We start from the raw sequence: 22,861 nt of genomic DNA on the forward strand, positions 1-22,861 counted from the left end.
TATGATGCGTTGCCCCATTGCAGGCTGTTAATGAAGGTATGAGGATACAGAATAAGTTCACAGATATGTGAGTGGCTCGAAGACTTCTTAAATAATAAGAACCCAGTATGTTGTCCTTGACGGTGAGTGTTCATCAGAGACAAGGGTACCATCAGGAGTGCCCCAGGTAAGTAGATAGGACCACTGTTCTACTGTAAATACATAAGTGATTTCACTGACAGTGTGGGTAGAAATCTGTGGCTGTTTGCTGACGATGTCATGGTGTACAGTAAGGTGTCATAGTCAAGTGACTGTAGGAAGAGACAAGATGAGTTTGACAAAATTTCCAGTTGGTGTGAGGAGTGGCAGCTAGCCCTACATATGGAAGTTAATGTAGATGAGTAGGTAGATCAAACCCGTAATGTTCAGATACAATATTACTTGTGTCCTGCTTGGCACAGTCATGTCATTCAAATATCTGGGCTTAATGATGTAAAGTGATATGAGATGGAACGAGCACATGAGAACTGTGGTAGGGAAGGCAAATAGTCGACTTCAGTTTGTTGGGAGAATTGTAGGAAAGAGTGGTTCACCTGTAAAGGAGACCACATATAGATGCTGGTGCGATCTATTCTTGAGTACTGCTTGAAAGTCTGGGATCCATATCAGGTCGGATTGAAGTAAGACATCGAAGCAATTCAGAGGACAGCTGCTAGCTTTGTTACCTGTAGGTTTGAAAAACACATGTTAAGGAGATGCTCCAGGAACTAAAATGGGAATTCCTGGAAGGAAGGCGACATTCTTTCGAGAAACACTATTTAGGAAATTTAGAGAACCGGCATTTGAAGCTGATTGCCGAATGATTCTACTGGCACCAACACACATTGCTCGTAAGGATCATGAAGAAAAAGATATGAGAAATTAGGGCTCACATGGAGGCATAGAGACAGTCATTTTTCACTTGCTCTGTTTGTGAGTGGAATAGGAAATCAAATGACAAATAGTAGACCTGGAAGAGCAGTTGAATGGAACGGAATGTGTCTTGAAAGGAGGATATAAGATGAACATCAACAAAAGTAAGATGAGGATAATAGAATGTAGTCAAATTAAATTGGATGATGCTGAGGGAATTAGATTAGGAAATGAGACACTTAAAAGTTGTAGATGAGTTCTGTTATTCGCGGAGCAAAATAACTGATGATGGTCGAAGTAGAGAGGATATAAAATGTAGACTGGCAATGGCAAGGAAAGCGTTTCTGAATAAGAGACATTTGTTAACATCAAGCATAGGTTTAAGTGTCAGGAAGTCGTTTCTGAAAGTATTTGTATGGAGTGTAGCAAAGTATGGAAGGGAAACATGGACGATGAATAGTTTGGACAAGAAGAGAATAGAAGTTTTCGAAATGTGGTGCTACAGAAGAATGTCGAAGATTATATGGGTAGATCATATAACTAATGAGGATGTACTGAGCAGAATAGGGGAGAAGAGGAATTTGTGGCACAACTTGACTAGAAGAAGGGATCAGTTGGTAGGACATGCTCTGAGGCATCAAGGGATCACCAATTTAGTATTGGAAGGCAGTGTGGAGGGTAAAAATCGTACAGGGAGACCAAAAGACGAATACACTAAGCAGATACAGAAGGAGGTAGGTTGCAGTAGGTACTGGGAGATGAAGAAGCTTGCACAGCATAGAGTAGCATGGAGAGCTGTATCAAACCAGTCTCTGGACTGAAGACCACCACCACCACCACAACGGTGAATTATACTAATTTTAGTAAATTTAGCTGCACTATACCATTTGCATTTTATTGCACTTTGAAATTGCTCAAAAACGTGATGCATTATACCCAAGTAGCACTGGAGTAACCATGTTTTTTTCCTTCCAAACCACTTCACATTTATAGCATATGCGAATTTCACGTAGCTCTAGGAATGTCACTCCCTTCTTCCAACCTTCAAACTAACTTACCTAGGGCAAAAAAAAAAAAAAGGAGATAGAGAGAGAGATAACAGATTGATACAATAATTTTCTATTAGTAATTATTGCTCCACTAACTGGGTATCTCTCATCCATTTCCCACATCTACTACTTCCACTCTAGAAAATAACAAGGTGCTTTATTACACTTGTAAAATTATTCCTTGTTCAAAGTGCTGTTGACTCCAGAATTCACTGGTGTATTGATAGTGAGATATCCACTAACCCAGGTACCTACATGTCACACAACTGATGAAGAGCAAAACATAGTCAACAGGATGTAACAGTATTTTGTACTAGATATTACTATACATAGTCTAGCACATCACACAGTTTTAAGTGGTACACTGTAAAACTACTGACTATGAAATCTGACAATGAGTCCAATTTCCAACAAACTAATTATTACATGTACATGCTGATGAGTTCTTGGACTCTGACTCAAATATAATAATTTCTTCATCTACCTCAACATCCACACTTTGCAAACCACTGTGAAGTGCATAGCAGAGTGTATGTCCCACTGCACTACTATTAGGACTTGCTCAAAATACATTCATGTATGGAGGGTGGAAATAATGACTGTTTAAATGTCTCTGTGTGTGCTATAACTACTCTAATCTTGTCCTCCTGATCCTTCCAGAAGTAACATGTAGGGGGTTGTACCATAATTATTCCAAGATTCATCATTTAGAGCTGGTAGGTTTTCTCAGGATAGTTAGTGTCTATCTTCAAGGGTCTGCCTGTTCAGTTTCTTCAGCATTAACTGTGAAAGACTCCCACGAGTCAAGCAAATCTAAGCCATTCATGCTGCCCTTCTCTGTATACAGTCAATATCCCCTGTTAGTCCTATCTAGATCCCACACACTTGAGCAATATTGTAGGATGGGTTACAGAGATTCGTAAGCAATCTCCTTCGTAAACTGACTGCATTTACCTGGTACTTACCAATAAATCGAACTCTGCCACCTGCTTTACCTACAACTGAGCCTATGTGACTGTTCCATTTCGTATCTAAACAAAGTGTTAAGCCAAAATATGAGCACAAGTTGATTGAGTCCAACTATTAGTCACTGATGCTGTAGTCATAGAATACTAAATTTTCTTGTTTTGTGAAATGGACAATTTTACACATTTTTTAACATTTAAAGCATGTTGGCTATCTCCACACCACCATGAAATCTTATCAAAACCCAATAGAATATTTGTGCAGCTTCATTCAGACAGCACTTCATTGTAAGTAACCGCATCATCTGCAAAATGTCTCAGGTTACTATTAATATTACCTGCAAGGTCAGTAACATATAACATGAACAACAAGTGTCCCAAAACACTTCCCCGAGACACATCCGATGTTATTTCTACATCTGTCAATGACTCTCCATCCAAGATAACATGCTGCGTCCTACTAAAAACTCTTCAATTCAGATGCTAACTTCATTTGATACCCCACACAATTGTACTTTTGACAATAAGCATTATGTGGTATCGAGTCAAATGCTTTTTGGAAATTAAGAAATACTGCATCTACCTGACTACAATGATCCATGGTTTTCAGGATGTCATGTGAGAATAGTGCAAGATGGGTTACATATGATCACATTTTCAGAACCCATGCTGCTTGGCATGGAACTCTGTTTGAGAAACTTAATTACATTTGAGCTCAGAATATGTTGGAAGATTCTGGAGGAAACGGGTGTCAAGGACACTGGATGGTAGTTTTGTGGATCACTTCTGCTACTCTTCTTCTAAATGTGCGTGACCTGTGCTTTCTTCCAACTACTGGGCATAGTTTTTGTTCACGTGATCTGTGTTAGAATACAGTTAAAAGAGGGGCCTAACTCAGCCACAAATGTGGCGTAGAATCTGATATGAATTGCAATGGCCCATGGAGCTTTGTCCAGTTTTAGCAATATCAACCATTTCTCAACACCAGTGGCACTAATACTTATATTATGTGATCAAAAGTATCTGGACACCCCCAAAAAACATACATTTTTCATATTAGTTGCATTGTGCTGCCACCTACTGCCAGGTACTCCATATCAGCTACCTCAGAAGTCATTAAACATTGTGAGAGAGCAGAATGGGGTGCTCCGCGGAACTCATGGACTTCGAACATGGTCAGATGATTGGGTGTCACTTGTGTCATACAACTGGAAGTGAGATTTCCACACTCCTAAACATCCCTAGGTCCATTGTTTCTGATGTGATAGTGAAGTGGAAACATGAAGGGACACATACAGCACAAAAGCGTACAGGCAGACCTTATCTGTTGACTGATAGAGACCGCTGACAGTTGAAGAGGGTCATAATGTGTAATAGGCAGACATCTATCCAGACCATCACACAGGAATTTCAAACTGCATCAGGATCCACTTCAAGGAGCGTAAACATTGTACAACTGAACAGTGGAACAACATTGTGTGGAGTGATGAATCATGGTACACAATGTGGCAATCCAATGGCAGGGAGTGGGTATGGCGAATGCCCAGTGAACGTCATCTGCCAGTGTGTGTAGTATCAACATTAAAATTCAGAGGCGGGGGTGTTACGGTGTGGTTGTGTTTTTCATGGAAGGGGCTTGCACCCCTTGTTGTTTTGCATGGCACTATCACAGCACAGGCCCACATTGATGTTTTGAGCACCTTCTTGCTTCCCACTGTTGAAGAGCAATTTGGGGATGGCGATTGCATCTTTCAACACGATCGAGCACCTGTTCATAATGCATGGCCTGTGGCAGAATGGTTTTTGTATGTAAATGGTCATCTGAAATCTGAGTTCACTGTCTCTGCATTTGCTTTGCCACCATCAATTTATTTAAGTCTCTGTCTAGTCCATGATTATCTGGACACTAACTTTGCTACCACAAACAGCACCTATTTCTTTTAAAATGTTAATTGTGTTTGCATTCAGTGCTTATTTATTATGTATGTATTAAAATGTTCATATGTAATAACACAAAAAATTAGCTGTTACATATGTAAACGTAGACTTCTGCAACCATTGTCACAGTCAATAAAATTCTTCTGGGTTTGAGGCCACATTGTATTGTTAGCAATACACCAAGAGGAAGGCATCTTGCAATAGTCGCCGAAATATCAGAATTTTATAGTTGACAATGCGTCCTCAAACCCAGAAGAATGTTATTGACAGCTGTTACATATGAGCAGAATATCTTTAGGTTTTGGGAAAGGTCCTTTGATAATATTCTGCTACCACAGCCACTGAAAGAACGGTGAGAGGACCGCAGCACCGGCTGCTTGCCACAGTGCCAGCAAGGTTACTCTTAACAATTTACACAGTAACACTTTGCATCTAGGGGCAGGTTAACATTGGCATCACACAGAGATAAATGAATATCTTTCAAATAGTGTTGATTTTCTCCGCTTTTGGCAGCATCAGTAAAATCGTCACGTTATTGTGAACAATTCATACATGCTCTTCTCCAGAGCTAAATACTTCCAGTTCCTTTTTGATATTCAACACTGATGCCTCTTTATATAGTTTGCTGAAAATATAAATCCTTCTACTTGTTTTAGTTGCCTTTTGCACTACTGTAATCATTGTTGTTAGAACTGTCTCATGGTCACTGGTACCAGTTTCTATGTGGATAAGAATGAAAGAGGTCAAGTCTATTGGCTGCTATTAAGTCCAATACATTTCCATCATGAGCAGGTTTCAGAACAATCTGTTTGATGTAGTTCTCAGAGAACACATTTAGAAAAGTTTTGCAGAACATCTTGTCGTACAAAACTGTAATCCACCCAACTTATTATTAGATGACTGAAGTCTCCTTCAATGATGACAATTTAATTGGGGAATGTACATCTTAGTGAACTTACATTTTCTCTAAAGTTTTTAGTCACATCTGGATGTAACTCTGGGGGTCCATGGAAGTACCTGATTGAAGTTTATGGGTTGTTTGGGGAAGGAGACCAGACTGCAAGGTCATCGGTCTCATCGGATTAGGGAAGGACGGGGAAGGAAGTCGGCCGCGCCCTTTCAAAGGAACCATCCCGGCATTTGCCTGGAGCGATTTAAGGAAATCACGGAAAACCTAAATCAGGATGGCCGGACGCGGGATTGAACCATCGTCCTCCAGAATGCGAGTCCAGTGTCTAACCACTGCGCCACCTCGCTCGGTCTGAAGTTTATGGCCACCTTTCATACTGAGTCTTGCTGAGACAATCTCGCACGCAAATTCATTCTCTATCTCAGTGCATTTGAGTTTCTTGTCTACTGTGACAAATCCACCACCTCCATTTACCAGTAGCCCACCATTTCGATATACGCTTAAATTTACCCCAAAAATCTCACTGCCGTCAGTTCTGGGCTTTAACCAGCTTTATACTGAATGTCAAGCATTAGCTTTAACCAGCTTTCTGTACTTAGTGTAATGTGAGTTTTCAGCTTTTTAGGGCGGGTTCTATTTATGCATGTATTTGAAAATGCCTCAATAGCAAAAACTGTACAACAATGGAATGAAAGTAAAGTGAAAGTTAGTTCATCTAATGAAGAAAAATGTGATGGCTGTGGACCCTATTGTAACCAAAATAATGATCATGATTTGTGTACCAGTCACCCAAACATCTGCAGACACAGCTCACTACACTTGTGAGCAATAAATAAGAGGAGGTATCCCTTCCACATTATCTGCATGACTCCCCACACTTGTTATATGCTTCAGAAAATGGCTAACCTTAAGCATATTGCCATCAGCAGTAAATACAATCCCAACATCATAGATGATCTGTATCAACAAAAAACCAATCCTGATGAATCAAACCTTCCATTATGTCTGTTACCCAAGAAAACCAGATTTGTTAAAATACCTTTAGTAGGCACCTTATCACATGGCCTTAAAAATATATTTAGAAAAAATGGTGTGGATGTCACCTTTTCATCGACAAAGTCTAGCATCAAAACATCCATAATGAAATAGCTACTACAGACAAATACGCCGGATCCAGGGTTTACAGAAAAGAGTGCATCGATTGTGAAGTTTCATATGTGGGCCAGACTGGTATGAAGTTTCAAATCAGATTCAGTGAACTAGTGCTTAACGAGTATCGACAAATTAAACAGAAGTCGGCCTTTGCAGAGCACCTAAAATCTAGTGGGCACCACTCCCTGACATTGAGCAATTTATATGTACTCCATACCACCAGTAAAGGGGAAAGGCTAAATCTTTTAGAGGAATTTGAAATTCTGAAACACTCCGGTACAGGGAAATGTATTTTGTTGAATGATCAACTGGTTAGCAGAAACCAGTCTTATTATGATATTATGGAACCCAATTTTCCAGCACACCAGTAGCTTTTACTGTGAATGCCACACTACTTTTTCACTTCCTACTCAACCTTTTACTGATTTTATTGGTTTGACTAATGTTTTAGTGTCTTTTATGATCTACTGCTTGACAGTTTTAAAAAATTTTATACTTAATAGATTTCTTTTTACCAAACCAATTTTGTGTTTTTGGGACTATTTCATTAATATTCTTGCACTAAATTCAATTTTAATAAGTCAGTGTTTTACCTAATTTGTCTTCCGCAGATGTGATTTAGTTATGACAACGATGTTTGGTTTGTGAGGCACTCAACTGCACGGTCATCATCAGCGCCCGTACAAAGTCCCAATTTTTACACAGTCCATTTTTTTTTACCCAATCCAATCTAGCCAGTCACAAACGATGATGATAACACAAACACCCTGTCCCCAGGCAGAGAAAATCCCCAACCCAGCCAGGAATCGAACTCAGGACCCCATGATCCAGAGTGATGTAGTCACTTTTTGTAAGCACGTTGGTTAGCCAACGCAATCTGCCTTTAATGTCTAGTATTATGGTCATAATGTTGACCCTACAGCTCTGTGTTTGTGTGGCCGGCTTGGAGGGCTGACATATCCTGTTCTTGACCACATTGTCTGCTATTTGTCAGCTGTACGCAATGGTCCATGCTGTGTTTGCCGGAACGCAATTGGTTCCACGTTACATAATATTTCTTAATTTTTCTTGGTTTGTCACAGTTTTCCTGTCCAGCAGACAATGTAGTAATACTTGGCATTGTATTTCCAGTTCCAAGTTCTGTAGTTCTTTTACTCATCCCATGACAATAAGGCGATGGTTCCTTACAAAATTAACTGTAGAGACGACTGCAAAGCCTGGAATTGTGTCTACTTTTTTTTTTCTCTTTATTTACCCATTTAGTGTCTCTCTTTTTTTTATATTAACTCTATTTACCCATTTAGTGTCTTTTTTTGTTTTTTGTTTTTTATATTAACTCTATTTACCCATTTAATCTGCATATGCCTCACTATTGTCATGTTCACACTTACATCAATATGATGATGCCCCAAAAGTGTGAAACGTGTCATTTCCTGTAATTAAGAGAGATTCTGCAACTGAGGCTGTTTCATTCCAAGAAAATTTCATTTAAAGATATGCTTTAGACGTCAGTCAAGAGAAACAGAAAAATCTTTACACAAATACTATTTTTACTTTAGCCTTCGCCAACCTCTGGGATCAAACAATATTGTAGCAGCCATTGTTTCATTATTAACCTATTTTATTTTTAGCATCATATTTGTGTGATAACTTATGTAAATTGCAGTAAACTATACCAATAGCACACAGCCAATTTGTAAAGTGATGTCAACTTCAATGATATGAAACATATAGCAGTCACTAGCTTCCAACATCAGTTTGATCTCTGTATGAAGCATAAAACATGGGTTCCATTTCATTTGTTGGCAATATGAGTTATTTATGCCAGCAGCAGCAATGCTAATCCGATAGACTGTTGCTATATGAATCATGTCAATAAGAGACACATGTCTGATAATATTTGTTCTTTATTATGTGGCTCGAACAGCAACTGCAGCAAAAATGACACCATGACAATGGAGAGATTATGTTTCTCCTTGGAAGTTACATCAGTAGGGAACAGGAGTCTTGGGACTTGCATTCCATCCCAACCACCACTTTGGATGCTCCACTGTTTAATAAAGCAACCTCTCCAGTCCTTTTCCTTCCTCTTCAACCCTTCTGCTTGAAGGAGCCACTGGCTGCAAAATCTTGCCAATCATAACAGTCTTTTGTGTGTGTGTTCTGGAGCCACTTGGTGAGTAGATTTTTTTTTATCTAACCAAATAAATAATTTTACCACTGCGTAATAAGTATGATCCCACCCATGCAATTGTAGCTGAAAGCAATTTTGATGAGTCAGCAACAGAAATTTCATTTCTTTTTGCTGAATATGATAAAACATTTAGAGAGACCATTTGCTTTATCTAGAAAGTAACTTACATTGGTTTGTGCAACAAGAAGCAGAGAAGAGAGTGACACACAGTACTGATACTGAAGCAAATACACAGATGTGAAAAAAAAAACACTGCACTGTTACTAATTATGAACTTTGCACTGTTTATGTACAGAACATTGTCAGAGACGATATTGTTCATCAACAGTACTGCACATTTAAAAGTAAAGGAAAGTGTTCACAATGATAAAGTTTAAAAGTAAAGGAAAGTGTTCATGATGATAAAGGGGTTAGCTGCCCACATAATACTTTACCAAACAAGTACAAAACTTATAAATGTTAGTGTAACTATTCAGTGACAACCTCAAGCAAAACAGGGCAAGAAAATGGTTACATATGTAGAAATATCTTGAAACATCAAGAATACCTCATTTTACTATATCAAACAAAGGCAAATCCAGGATGGAGTACTGACAATATTATGAAAAGGACAGATTGCTACTCACCATATATTCCTGCCATATGGTGAGTAGCAATCTATCCATTCATTTTATTATATACGAGATGAAGTAATAGAATACAGATTTCAGAAGTGCATGTGCAGTGAGAAATGGAAATGAGGTGGAATGATTATTTCCTACAAATAACACCTGTTGCAAGAGCTTCAGCAGGTACTACAAGTTAAACTGGCTAGAAGACTTGTTGATGTTCCAGCCAACTCACGAGTAGTGGCTTCAGTCATGGGATTTACAATATGATAATAGTTATCCAGAATAATACTAACCACAGCTGACGAATTTTGCTGCCAAAATAAAAACACCAGTTGAGAGGATCTAAACAAGGGAATGTAGTTCGACACTGATTTCTTCGCAAATGCACAGTATAAGAACTTGTTCAACAATGTTAGAAAATAGTGCGAAACATTTCAAGGGAGCCAATGGGAAGAGCTTACTCTAAGGAAAGGTAAGTACATAATTACTGAAGGAGGTCCGGAAAATAATCAGGAGAGAAGATAGGTAGTGAGAGACTAGAGATGACTTGGGGGCAACAAAGAACAAGCATAGGCTTGGAGCAGTGAGTATCATATGGTCAACAAACTGCAAGACACTGGCCATTTCATCTATATTAAATAAATGTGGGGAAAACACTGAATGTTCTGCGGTCAAGATGAAAGTAGTAATAAGGACTCCAATAGCAGAGTTCAGTAGAATTAGGCTGTTAAGTTTTTGACAGCAGACTTGAGAAAGGCATGCTACTACTTAAATATTTTTCCTGTGCTAGGATAGCAATCGCAAATATGTCAAAAATTTAATTAACAATTTTTTTCTAACTGAACATGCACTCTGTTTAACTGAAACTGAATAAATGCTATTTTGCAGAATATTTATGTTCATATGTTATCCTCTCATTAGTTAGCCAATCCTTGTGATTGGTTTACATGAGTATGTATATTTTGTTAAAATGTAAAAAAATCTTATTTCAAAAATAGTTTAATTGCTTAGGTGACATACACATACAAAAATTAAAATATGATGACTAGACTAGTTTCAGATGTCAATGTAACCATTCTCAGATCACATTCATTTTAGACATAGTTTGAACAAAAACTGGATATACTAATAATAATCATATGCAATAACTTGCACTTGCATAAGAGGCAAGTTCAGTGAAACAAAGTTTAGTTGTAGAAGCACAATAAAAATAAGACTGGTTCTACACTATGGGTAATAAAATTGTAGTGAAACATGAAATATAAAATGGCCAGGATTGACAAGTTTCAATACTTCCATAGTGTGGCCTCATGGAGAAAATAAATTAATGGAGTTCATCACCTCAACTCCATTCATAACAACACTCAGTTCATTATGGAAATAGAGGAAGATGATTAATTGTCTTTCTTGGATGTCCTAGTTGGATGGAAGGTATTCAGTTTATCATAAGCCTACTCTTACTGATTTGTATTTGCAAGTATCACCCATTGCAAACTACGAGTGTGCGTAAAACACTTGTATGCAGAGCTCACATAGTTTCAGCTCTAGATAGTTTGCCTTAAGAGCTCACCCACTTAAAGACAGAATTCATGCAAAATGGATATTCTACACGGCAGATTAACAGGGCACTATCAATTAAAACCAAAAACCAGGAAGTGGATAAAGAGAAGAACATGCTGACAAAATCTTTAGCTTTTGTTCCTTCTGTGTGCAAAATTTTGTTTAAAATAGCAAGAATACTCCATAAATTTCAGGTGAAAGTGGTTTTCTGTCCACCACCTAAGATTGCAGACCTGGGATCACTGAATGACAGCTTGTTATTGTGGAAGGCTGGAATTTACAAAATACTTTGCCAATGTGGTATGGCTTACGTTGGTCAGAACACACACAATGTGGAAGAACACTGCACCGAACACCAATGATGCAATCAACTTTTGCAGCCAAGTAAGTCCACTATTGCTAAAAACTGTATTTCTTGTGGACATTTAACAGAGTATGAGAAAACAATGATCCTGACCAAAGCAACACCTTTTGGGACTCCATTGTTAAAGAATCCCTACTAGTCCACCTAATGGAAAATTTGATGAACTGTGACAGCAACTAGCACTTAGACAGTGTGTGAAACTTCAACATCTCCATGATTTGCTCTAATCGAAGATGACAAGAGTGAATCAATGGCCACAGTGAACAGTAAACCAGAGGACAGCTGAGATCTGCAGTGTCACTAGCGAGAGGACTGCAATCGGGAAATGTGGTCTGTTTGTCAACTTGATTTTGACGCATGAGCAAAATAGTCACAGCATGCCATATATTGTGGATTCGAGGACATCTCGTCAGTCTTTGATGACTCACTTAAGGATAACTGGCAGGTGCCCAGACAAAATATCATGGGATGTACTGAATGGCAACCAGCTGCATGCCTGAAATTTGTTTAAACATTCAATTCAGTAGGAAAATTTTAAAATTTTCAACATGAATGGGCTCAAGAGGAATTTACAGTATTAACTGTTGGATTTCACTAGTGACATAATGCCAAGAGCTGCTATGATTTCACTTCATGGAGTGCATTTTAAATTCCACCCCCCCCCCCCCCCCCCCAGAGAAATTATACTTTTAATTTTTGTTTAGTTTCTTTTAAGACACCTAGTTAATTTTCTTTCCAATGAATTGTTAAAGTTCTTGTGTGAAAACTGTTTCCATATACTGCTGATACATCCATCTTTTACCTTCTTCTGCCTATAAATATACAAATTAAAGTCCTCTGATGTGGTTTATGTCTCTATATTTGGGCTAATCTCAGGAACAACTTCAGAATTCGGATATGATTTTCACTAACAGACTGATTCCAGAGGAAGATTCGTGTGTATAATTTATAAACATTTTGTGCAAACTGGCTGAACTATGATGAATTGAAGTCCACTACTACTGTGAAAATGATGTCATTGTCATCCAGTGCTGAACAGCATAAATGCTAGGAATAACATAAAGCTACACGACTGCAGCACCAAGAGAGCAAAAGCTACTGTTACCTGGAGGCAGTGCGAGCTTCTGCTACCAAGAGTCAGCACATGTTACCAATACTGGGAGGCCAGTGCAACTTCCTACTGACTTCCAAATTGACCCGTAATGCATGATGTATCAGATATTACGCTGATAAGAGCAGTTTAATGACCGTTACACCAGACAAGTTGTCCAGCTGTAGATACTTGGAGTTACCTATGTCAAGCCAGGATGGGTCACTAGTTTATTCACAACTGCATATCACAATCTCCACTTGCACTATTTATCTAAAGTGCATTTTTTTTATTAGTTTTGATTTCTTTGAGATACATATTTTACTTTTAGTTTGTATTGTTTATCAATGTATCCACTACAGCTGTACAGCTTTTAAATGAGGCACTCAACCTGTTTTCTTTCAAAGTAGCTTATATTTGAAGCTGTGCACAACAGTCTCCAGCTTCAATTTATTTATGACAAATATTTTTCTAGGCAGGAATACCAAAAATGTAGGAAAAGACAGGTTGTTACTCCCCCCCCCCCCCCCCGACACAACACAACAAAAGCAAGCACACCTCATGCACACGCAGCAGCTGCCAACGCCAGCTTCTCATGCATACTGGTCTCAGATGCTGGAGTTGGCAGGCATGTGCACTTGAGATGGGCTTGCTTTTGTGTGTGTGTGTGTGTGTGTGTGTGTGTGTGTGTGTGTGTGTGTGTGTGTGTGTGTGTGTGTGTGGGCACGCGTGCGTGTGCGTGCACCTCTTTTACTGATGTAGGCTGAGAACAATAGCTTTATGTGAGCATCTTTTAATTGTGCCTGTCTACAGTTTTATGTGTCTTCTTTACGGTAAGTAGCAGTCTGTCTTTTCCTACATTGTTGATATTCCTACCTGGAGTTTCCATGTTTGAAATATTTTTCTAGTTCACACTGTGCATTGTGATCTCCATTAGAGCTGCAAATTTTTTTTTTTTTGTTTTACGCCACTAAATTTGTTTCCTTGCAACAAATAGTTGTTCTCCGGGTCAAGTCCTTTTTGGTTTACTAATAAAAACTACATCTGTGTAGCACAGTCTTTACTTGAGTTATATACATTTCTTACCAATTCTCGCTATAATTTACTTATGATCAATATTTTTTTACTTCAAACTGTGAGTCATGATGTCTATTACAGCTGCAGAACTTGTTTTTAAGACACTCAATGTGCATTTACTTCCAAGAAACATTTATCTTATTTATATATATTTGATCATAATATTTGCAATTGAACTATTTTTTCCCAGTGTAGTAAATTTTCAACAATATGATGCCTTAGTTGCCGTGTTGTTTTCCTTAGTTGCTGTGTTGTTTTCCATATCTGTCATATGTTCACTTTGAGTGCTCTAGCCTATTCAACAAATTTACTAAAATGAATAATATACAAAATATATAATACATTGAAACAAAATTGTCATACTTTGAGTGCTGTACATACAAGACAACAATTCTGACAGTGTTAGAACCCCAACAGGAACTGTCTTAAGTTTCAACAAATAACTGAACAAAGTGCTAATAAGACTTATAAAAACATACAAAAAGTGGCATATTTTAGGTTTACAACAACACAACTTATTTTCAATGTTGTTATGTTTTGAATCTCTTTAAGTACTTCAGTGTTTTAGTCTGAGTTGGACGGCTATAAGCACATCTGAAGATGAAATTGAATAATTTCAAAACAATAATGGGAACAATATAGAGTATGCCAATAAAACAGCTGACTGGATTATCCAGTAACAGTCTGCTAATGAAACACAAATGAATACTCCAAAGATTCCATACATGAATATGAATCACATCAAAACAAAGTCGCCTCTGTGGTAACCAGTATTAAGAAGTAATAATACGTTGATGATAAGGCTTCCTGCCACTTTAGTTTTTCTATTACACTTTAATTTTAATACAGTATTAATAACAAAGCTATATCATAAAATGCTACTGATGTATCGTACCTGCTCTGGGATTTGCAGGATCCAATGATGGTGGTTTTGAGCTTGTGAAACCGAATTTCTCTAATAAGCTTTTCTGCCTCTCCATTACTTCTTCTCCCAAACCAGCTTCAATTAATGCATCTTCTTCTTTCTCTAACTCTAATTGTTCCGCCTCTTTCATCGACACTGACAAAGCCAGTGCCAACTGTAGATTTTGATCCTTAGGCACAACAGTGCCCTAAGAAACAGAAACTCAAATTAAGCTTTAGAAACACACAGAAGCAATACATACAAGTGTCATATAAAACATAATGTACAGACAACCGAAGTCATGATGCCACCAGACTGCATGTCGTAACAGCAACAGTTGATATGTCACTGAAGAAACATATTATCTGTGTTCTTATGGTGACACACCGTGAAAGTGAAAACAATGTGTAATTGAATCTGCATCAAAACAGTTTACAGTAAAATAAGTTTTAATGGAAAAAAATGACTGAAAGTTACAGTACTTGTGAAAGCCTGTTGAGTATGAGTGGGCCAAGTTCAAAGCCATCGTACAATATGCATTAGATGAGTATGTGCCAAGCAAGATCGTAAGAGATGGAAAAGAGCCACCGTGGTACAACAACCAAGTTAGAAAACTGCTGTGGAAGCAAAGGGAACTTCACAGCAAACATAAGCATAGCCAAAGCCTTGCAGACAAACAAAAATTACGCGAAGCGAAATGTAGTGTGAGGAGGGCTATGCGAGAGGTGTTCAATGAATTCGAAAGTAAAGTTCTATGTACTGACTTGGCAGAAAATCCTAAGAAATTTTGGTCTTATGTCAAAGCAGTAGGTGGATCAAAACAAAATGTCCAAACATTCTGTGACTAAAATGGTACTGAAATAGAGGATGACAGACAAAAGGCTGAAATACTAAATGTCTTTTTTGAAAGCTGTTTCACAGAGGAAGACTGCACTGTAGTTCCTTCTCTAGATTGTCACACAGATGACAAAATGGTAGATATTGAAATAGATGACAGAGGGATAGAAAAACAATTAAAATCACTCAAAAGAGGAAAGGCCGCTGGACCTGATGGGATACCAGTTCGATTTTACACAGAGTACGCGAAGGAACTTGCCCCCCTTCTCGCAGCAGTGTACTGTAGGTCTCTAGAAGAGTGTAGCGTACCAAAGGATTGAAAAAGGGCACAGGTCATCCCCGTTTTCAAGAAGGGACGTTGAACAGATGTGCAGAACTATAGACCTACATCTCTAATGTCGATCAGTTGTAGAATTTTGGTACATGTATTATGTTCGAGTATAATGACTTTTCTGGAGACTAGAAATCTACTCTGTAGGAATCAGCGTGGGTTTTGAAAAAGACGATCGTGTGAAACCCAGCATGTGCCATTCGTCCACGAGACTCAGAGGGCCATAGACACGGGTTCCCAGGTAGATGCCATGTTTCTTGAGTTCTGCAAGGTGTTCGATACAGTTCCCCACAATTGTTTAATGAACAAAGTAAGAGCATGTGGACTATCATACCAATTGTGTGATTGGATTGAAGAGTTCCTAGATAACGGAACGCAGCATGTCATTCTCAATGGAGAGAAATCTTCCGAAGTAAGAGTGATTTCAGGTGTACCGCAGGGGAGTGTCGTAGGACCGTTGTTATTCACAATATACATAAATGACCTTGTGGATAACATCAGTAGTTCACTGAGGCTCTTTGCAGATGATGCTGTAGTCCATCAAGAGGTTGTAACAATGGAAAATTGTACTGAAATGCAGGAGGATCTGCAACAAATTGACGCATGGTGCAGGGAATGGCAATTGAATCTCAATGTAGACAAGTGTAATGTGCTGCAAATACATAGAAAGAAAGATCCTTTAACATTTAGCTACAATATAGCAGGTCAGCAATTGGAAGCATTTAACTCCATAAATTATCTTGGAGTAGGCATTAGGAGTGATTTAAAATGGAATGATCATATAAAGTTGATCGCCGGTAAAGCAGATGCCAGACTGAGATTCACTGGAAGAATCCTAAGGAAATGCAATCTGAAAACAAAGGAAGTAGGTTACAGTACACTTGTTCATCCACTACTTGAATATTGCTTACCAGTGTGTGGGATCCGTACCGGGTAGGGTTGATAGAAGAGACAGAGAAGATCCAACGGAGAGCAGCGCGCTTCATTACAGGATTATTTAGTAATCATGAAAGCGTTACAGAGATGACAAATAAAATCCAGTGGAAGACTCTGCACGAGAGACTCTTAGTAGCTTGGAATGGGCTTTTGTTGAAGTTTCGAGAACATACCTTCACCGAGGAGTCAAGCATTATATTGCTCCCTCCTATGTATATCTCGCGAAGAGACCATGAGGATAAAATCAGAGAGATTAGAGCCCACACAGAGGCATACCGACAATCTTTCTTTCCACAAACAATACAAGACTGGAATAGAAGGTAGAACCGATAGAGGTACTCAAAGTACCCTCCGCCACACACGGTCAGGTGGCTTGCGGAGTATGGATGTAGATGTAGTTATAACTAGACCAGAGACTGTGGTATATATCCCACTGGAAGCAATCTGTCTCAAGGGAGGAGCAAGCTGGCGCAAAGAATGCACTGAAAATAGGTAGCAGCATACATGCAGCAGTAACTGGTGAAGGAGAAGTGTCATACTAAGCAGGAGAAATCTATGTTAGTAAGACATGCCAAAATTTCAACAGTGCACATACTCCACGTCTAGCAGCATATTACCTGGTAGTAGCTGCAAGTTGCCTGACTAACAGCTTCCAGGAGAAACAAAAATTTGATTTTCAATATTTCGCATGATTACTGATGAAATTAAAAAATTAAATTGCCATGATAATCTATTCATAACTCATTATGAAGTATGATCCTATGCTAAAAGTTTAACACATAAGTTCACTACTATGGTTAGAAATTGTAAACAATGTAACTGACGATGCACAAATATCAGCACTTTATTCATATCCAATATTTGAAAATGAGAGCCCTTAGATGCTTCCAAGCAACCTTTACACATAATTTCAAACCCTTAGGAAACTTTTTCTCACTGACCACCCTCCCCCCTCGCCCCAACACATAAAAACTCCTTTGTGCCTGGTTCTTGAGGATGGTGGAGGAATGGGGGAGGGGGGGGGGGAGGGGAAATGGCATGGGAGATCTGCTTGCAGACTAGATCTCGGGGGATAGTGTCTATCTGTGAAGACTTTGGAAAGACCCTCAGCATACTGAGCAAGACAGTTCTTGTCATTGCAGATATGCCGTCTCCTGTTGTCCAGGCTGTATGGGATGGATTTTTTGGCGTAGAAGTAATGACAGCTGTTGAAATGCATGTACTGTTGGTGGTTGGTGGGTTTAATGTGGACAGAGCTGCGGATGGAGCCATCAGAGAGGAGGAGGTCAACAATGCTCAGTTGAGGAGGACTACGTGAAGCGGATGGGAGAGAAAATGTCGAGGTTGTGAATGAAAAAAGAAAGGCTTTCTTGGTCCTGAGTCCAGATCATGAAGACATCGTCAATGAACCTGAACCAGACCGGAGTTTGGCATTGTGGGAGGCTAGGAATGTGTCCTCCAGATGGGCCATAAGAAGGTTGGCATAGAAGGGTGCCATGCAGGTGCCCATGGCTGTGCTGTGGATCTGTTTGTATACCTTCCCTCAGAGGAGAAGTAGTTGTGAGTTAGGATAAAGTTAGTAAGCTGTATGAGGAATGAGTTCGTCGGCTTGGAGCCTGAAGGATGTAGGGAAAGGTAGTGTTCAATGGTGGTAAGACCATGGACATGAGGGATGTTGGTGTATAGGGAGGTGGCGTCAACAGTGACAAGTAGGCTCCCCAAATCCAGAAACCTGACAATCTTTGATGCCCCTTTGTGGCTAGTTATTGTGTCCCCACTGAAAGAGTTTTGTCCCTCATTGACCAACATCTCCAACCAATTGCTCATTATCTAGCCTCCCATGTCAAAGACAACACCCACTTTCTTCACTGACTCTCCACCATCCCCACCCCTTCATCTCCTGGATCCCTACACATCATTGTTGATACCACCTCCCTATACACCCTCATGCCTATCGTCTTACCGTCATTGAACACTAGCTTTCCCAACATCCTTCAGACTCCAAGCCCACTAACTCATTCCTCATATACCTTACTAACTTTATACTAACCCACAACTACTACTGCTTCAAGGCAAACCAGACAGAGTTCGTCTCTCTCTCCCCCTCCCCACCTGTACATTACTATCCTTCCCCCTTTCCTGCCCCCTCCATGCCTTGCATCTCACATGATAGCTGCATTCCGGCCTGAGATGCTGGAGTTGGCGGTCATGTGTGCCTGAGGAGTGCTTGCTTGTGTGTAGGAATGGTGCAAGTTTCTCTTTTGCTGATGAAGGCTGTGGCCAAAAGCTTTATGTAAGTGCCTTTTAATTGTGACTGTCTGCAACTTAGCATGTCTTCTTTATGGTAAATAGCAATCTGTCTTTCCCTACATTATTACTTATCTTTAAGAAGTAGATTCAGAGGGTGGCTCATAGAGATGGGAGGAGAATCATTAATTCTATCTCAGTAAGCATTAAGGAAACTGGCACAGTAATTCCCAATGTCCAAATCAGACTTTCATACCACACAGTTGTTAGTAACCATAAGGTAACTATTGATGAATTGTTCTACTGGGAAGAAATATGGATGGGCTGCTAATCAATCCACAATGCAGTCAACGTAGTGAGGCATAGTTTGCTACCCTACAGTCTACGTGTATTATAAATTACACAAGGAATGACATATTCTTTAAGTGACATAACTGACAAGAGGTTTCTCCTTACACACGATTATCATGTGAATTAACACTGATCCCAAACTACAAGATTTAGAATTACTTCATTGTGAGCTGACACTGTTGTGAGCATAGCTCTGCTGAGGTTTAGCATTGTTCACATGTCTTGCCAGTCTCTTTAGGCCCTGACAAGCTACTTTACTATGATTATAGTTGTCGAAGACCATGCTGACATGTTAAATCCCAGGACAATGGTATTCTGTCCCAGGTACAAGAGCACTGGAAGTAGCAGCTTCATGGCATGGCCTGTGACCACCTACTTCTGCAGCCCACCTCACTACACAATGTTTGGCTAAATCAATAATAAAATTAAGACATTCAATGTTTCTACCACTTTTTATTTGGAAGTAATAAATTACAGATCCAAAGACAGGTTTACATCAAATGCCAAGTTATGAGAAGTGTAGTGAAAAACTGAAGACATAACAGAATTGATATCAGGCATGTGATTTGCTATGAAGCGTCATCTTTAATGTAAACAAATAAATTAAAAACAAAATTACATATAATGATGTAATCTTGGGTAGAACAGTACGGCTTATTATAATAATAAATAAAAAATATTCCACTAGTCTGATTCAAGTCTATTCAAGTATATTATTTCCGATGATGAGATAGACCTCTATAAATAAAAAAAAAATTACAGATGATGACTAATGACAGAAAATCTCATTGCAAGTCAATAATCACAGATCTCAAAGACAAAATATGATCAAAATTAAAAGAATGTTTCTTCAGTGGGAAACGTTTAATATGATATCAAGCGTAACAGGGGTCACATTTCAGCAGAATTTGCCAAGAAGGTCCATATGTAAGAAGTTAACGTATTATGCCACAACAAAACAAACAGAAAATGGGCATGGCAAGAACCAACAATTGGAACTAAAAATAAGACTCCCTATACATTATCAAACAAAACAGAAATTGTACAGGTTCTGACAGTCCTATGCCACTTTTAAAAAACAAGTAATTATGGACTCGTTCAATGAAGAGCAAAAATACATGAAATCAAAAAGAAACAGATTCATCAGAGAGGGACTCAGAAATGCAGAAAATATTTAAGAATGAGGAAGTGTATCACATTAAATTAAATAACAAGTTCAGCAGCTTAGAAAATGAAGTACAGACAAACAAAGGAACAATGGTCAATTCTTATGTAAAAAGTAAAAGATGTGACAGGTATGAATACACTGAAAGAAAAGAAATATCCAACAAAAAACCAGCAATTATCAATGTGAAGGAAGGGTTTCAAGTAAACGATGATGGGAACAAGTTAGATTATGCTGAATTGCATAAAATTATTTGAGAGAAATCTGTATTGGGGAGACATCACATTTCTCCAGTTAAGATGTTGAGTGCCACAGTAACTTAAGAAAGTGATAAAACTTTACAAGCATTCCAAAATTTTTGTAAGCAGTGTAGTTCAAGTGATGAACAAGCTCTAGTATATGGCTTATCCAGTTTAAATTTTCATCAATACGCACACCTAAGTTCTTCGAACTTTCTATCCTATTTATAACTGGCAAAGTACATTTATAGTACATGGAGTAGTTTTGCCAGTACAAATCTGTAAGACTTGAGCTTCATCAATGAAAAAGTCAGATGCCAAGAAGGGCTCCCCATCCAGCTGTAATCTGAGAAAAACATCATTTCCTTGGTTTACAAATTGGAATAGAAGCAGGTGACTCATAACAACAATTACAATTGTGCGCCTAAATCATAGCAGAATTTCCAAACCACCTGCTCTGAGTAGGTTTGAAGGAATATGATTGAAGGAATCTACATTATGTGACTGCAATGGAGAAGGGGGCATGAACCATTTACTACTATTGTGTACCAGATGCAAGACACAACAAAAATCTTTTATCCAAGCTATGGTTAATGTAAAGGTTCCCATACCAACAATGGCTGCAGTGTTGCTGTTGACCCGGAAGAGTGAACTATTATCAAATGTTGTTGTTGTTGTTGTGTTCTTCAGTCCAGAGACTGGTTTGATGCAGCTCTCCATGCTACTCTATCCTGAGCAAGCTTCTTCATCTCCCAGTACCTACTGCAACCTACATCCTTCTGAATCTGTTTAGTGTATTGGTCACCCTCTACAATTTTTACCCTCCACACTGCCCCCCAATACTAAATTGATAATCCCTTGATGCCTCAGAATATGCCCTACCAACCGATCCCTTCTTCTAGTCAAGTTGTGCCACAAATTTCTCTTCTCTACAATTCTATTCAATACCTCCTCATTAGTTATGTGATCTACCAATAAAATCTTCAGCATTCTTCTGTAGCACCACATTTCAAAAGCTTCTATTCTATTCTTGTCTAAACTATTTATCGTCCATGTTTCACTTCCATACATGGCTACACTCCATACAAATACTTTCAGAAACGACTTCCTGGCACTTAAATCTATACTCGTTGTTAACAAATTTCTCTTCTTCAGAAAAGCTTTCCTTGCCATTGCCAATCTACATTTTATATCCTCTCTACTTCGACCATCATCAGTTATTTTGCTCCCCAAATGGCAAAACTCCTTTACTACTTTAAGCCTCTCATTTCCTAATCTAATTCCCGCAGCATTGCGCGATTTAATTCAACTACATTCCACTATCCTCATTTTGCTTCTGTAGATGTTTATCTTATATCATCCTTCTTTCAAGACACTGTCCATTCCATTCAACCGCTCTTCCAGGTCCTTTGCTGTCTCAAACAGAATTACAATGTCATCGGCGAACCTCAAAATTTTTATTTCTTCTCCATGGATTTTAATTCCTACTCTGAATTTTTCTTTTGTTTCCTTTACTGCTTGCTCAATATACAGATTGAATAACATCAGGGATAGGCTACAACCCTGTATCACTCCCTTACCCAACCCTGCTTCCCTTTCATGCCCCTCGACTCTTATAACTGCCATCTGGTTTCTGTACAAATTGTAAATAGCCTTTCGCTCTCTGTGTTTTACCCCTGCCACCTTCAGAATTTGAAAGAGAGTATTCCAGTCAACATTGTCAAAAGCTTTCTCTAAATCTACAAATGCTGGAAACGTAGGTTTGCCTTTCCTTAATCTATTTTCTAAGATAAGTTGTAGGGTCAGTACTGCCTCACGTGTTCAAACATTTCTACGGAATCCAAACTGACCTGCTCCGAGGTCGGCTTCTATTAGTTTTTCCATTAGTCTGTAAAGAATTTGTGTTAATATTTTGCAGCCGTGGCTTATTAAACTGATAGTTCGGTAATTTTCACATCTGTCGACACCTGCTTTTTTTGGGATTGGAATTATTATATATTATCAAATATGATATTCAATCAGTCAAATATGTGTGATCTAACTATCAAGG

At 38.7% G+C, this 22,861-nt stretch overlaps 1 protein-coding gene across 2 annotated transcripts in view; it reads right to left on the reverse strand.

Moving 5' to 3' along the window:
• The window catches only part of LOC126195221 (uncharacterized), a 196,770-nt gene that overhangs the window by 101,174 nt on the left and 72,735 nt on the right, over positions 1-22,861 (reverse strand). For both annotated transcript variants that reach the window (XM_049933743.1, XM_049933742.1), the window contains exon 4: positions 14,697-14,913. In XM_049933743.1, coding sequence (XP_049789700.1) covers positions 14,697-14,913 — 217 coding nt within the window. The remainder of the gene's footprint in view (positions 1-14,696; positions 14,914-22,861) is intronic.

This window comes from Schistocerca nitens, chromosome 7 (assembly GCF_023898315.1).
Source record: "Schistocerca nitens isolate TAMUIC-IGC-003100 chromosome 7, iqSchNite1.1, whole genome shotgun sequence".
Lineage (NCBI taxonomy): Eukaryota > Metazoa > Arthropoda > Insecta > Orthoptera > Acrididae > Schistocerca > Schistocerca nitens.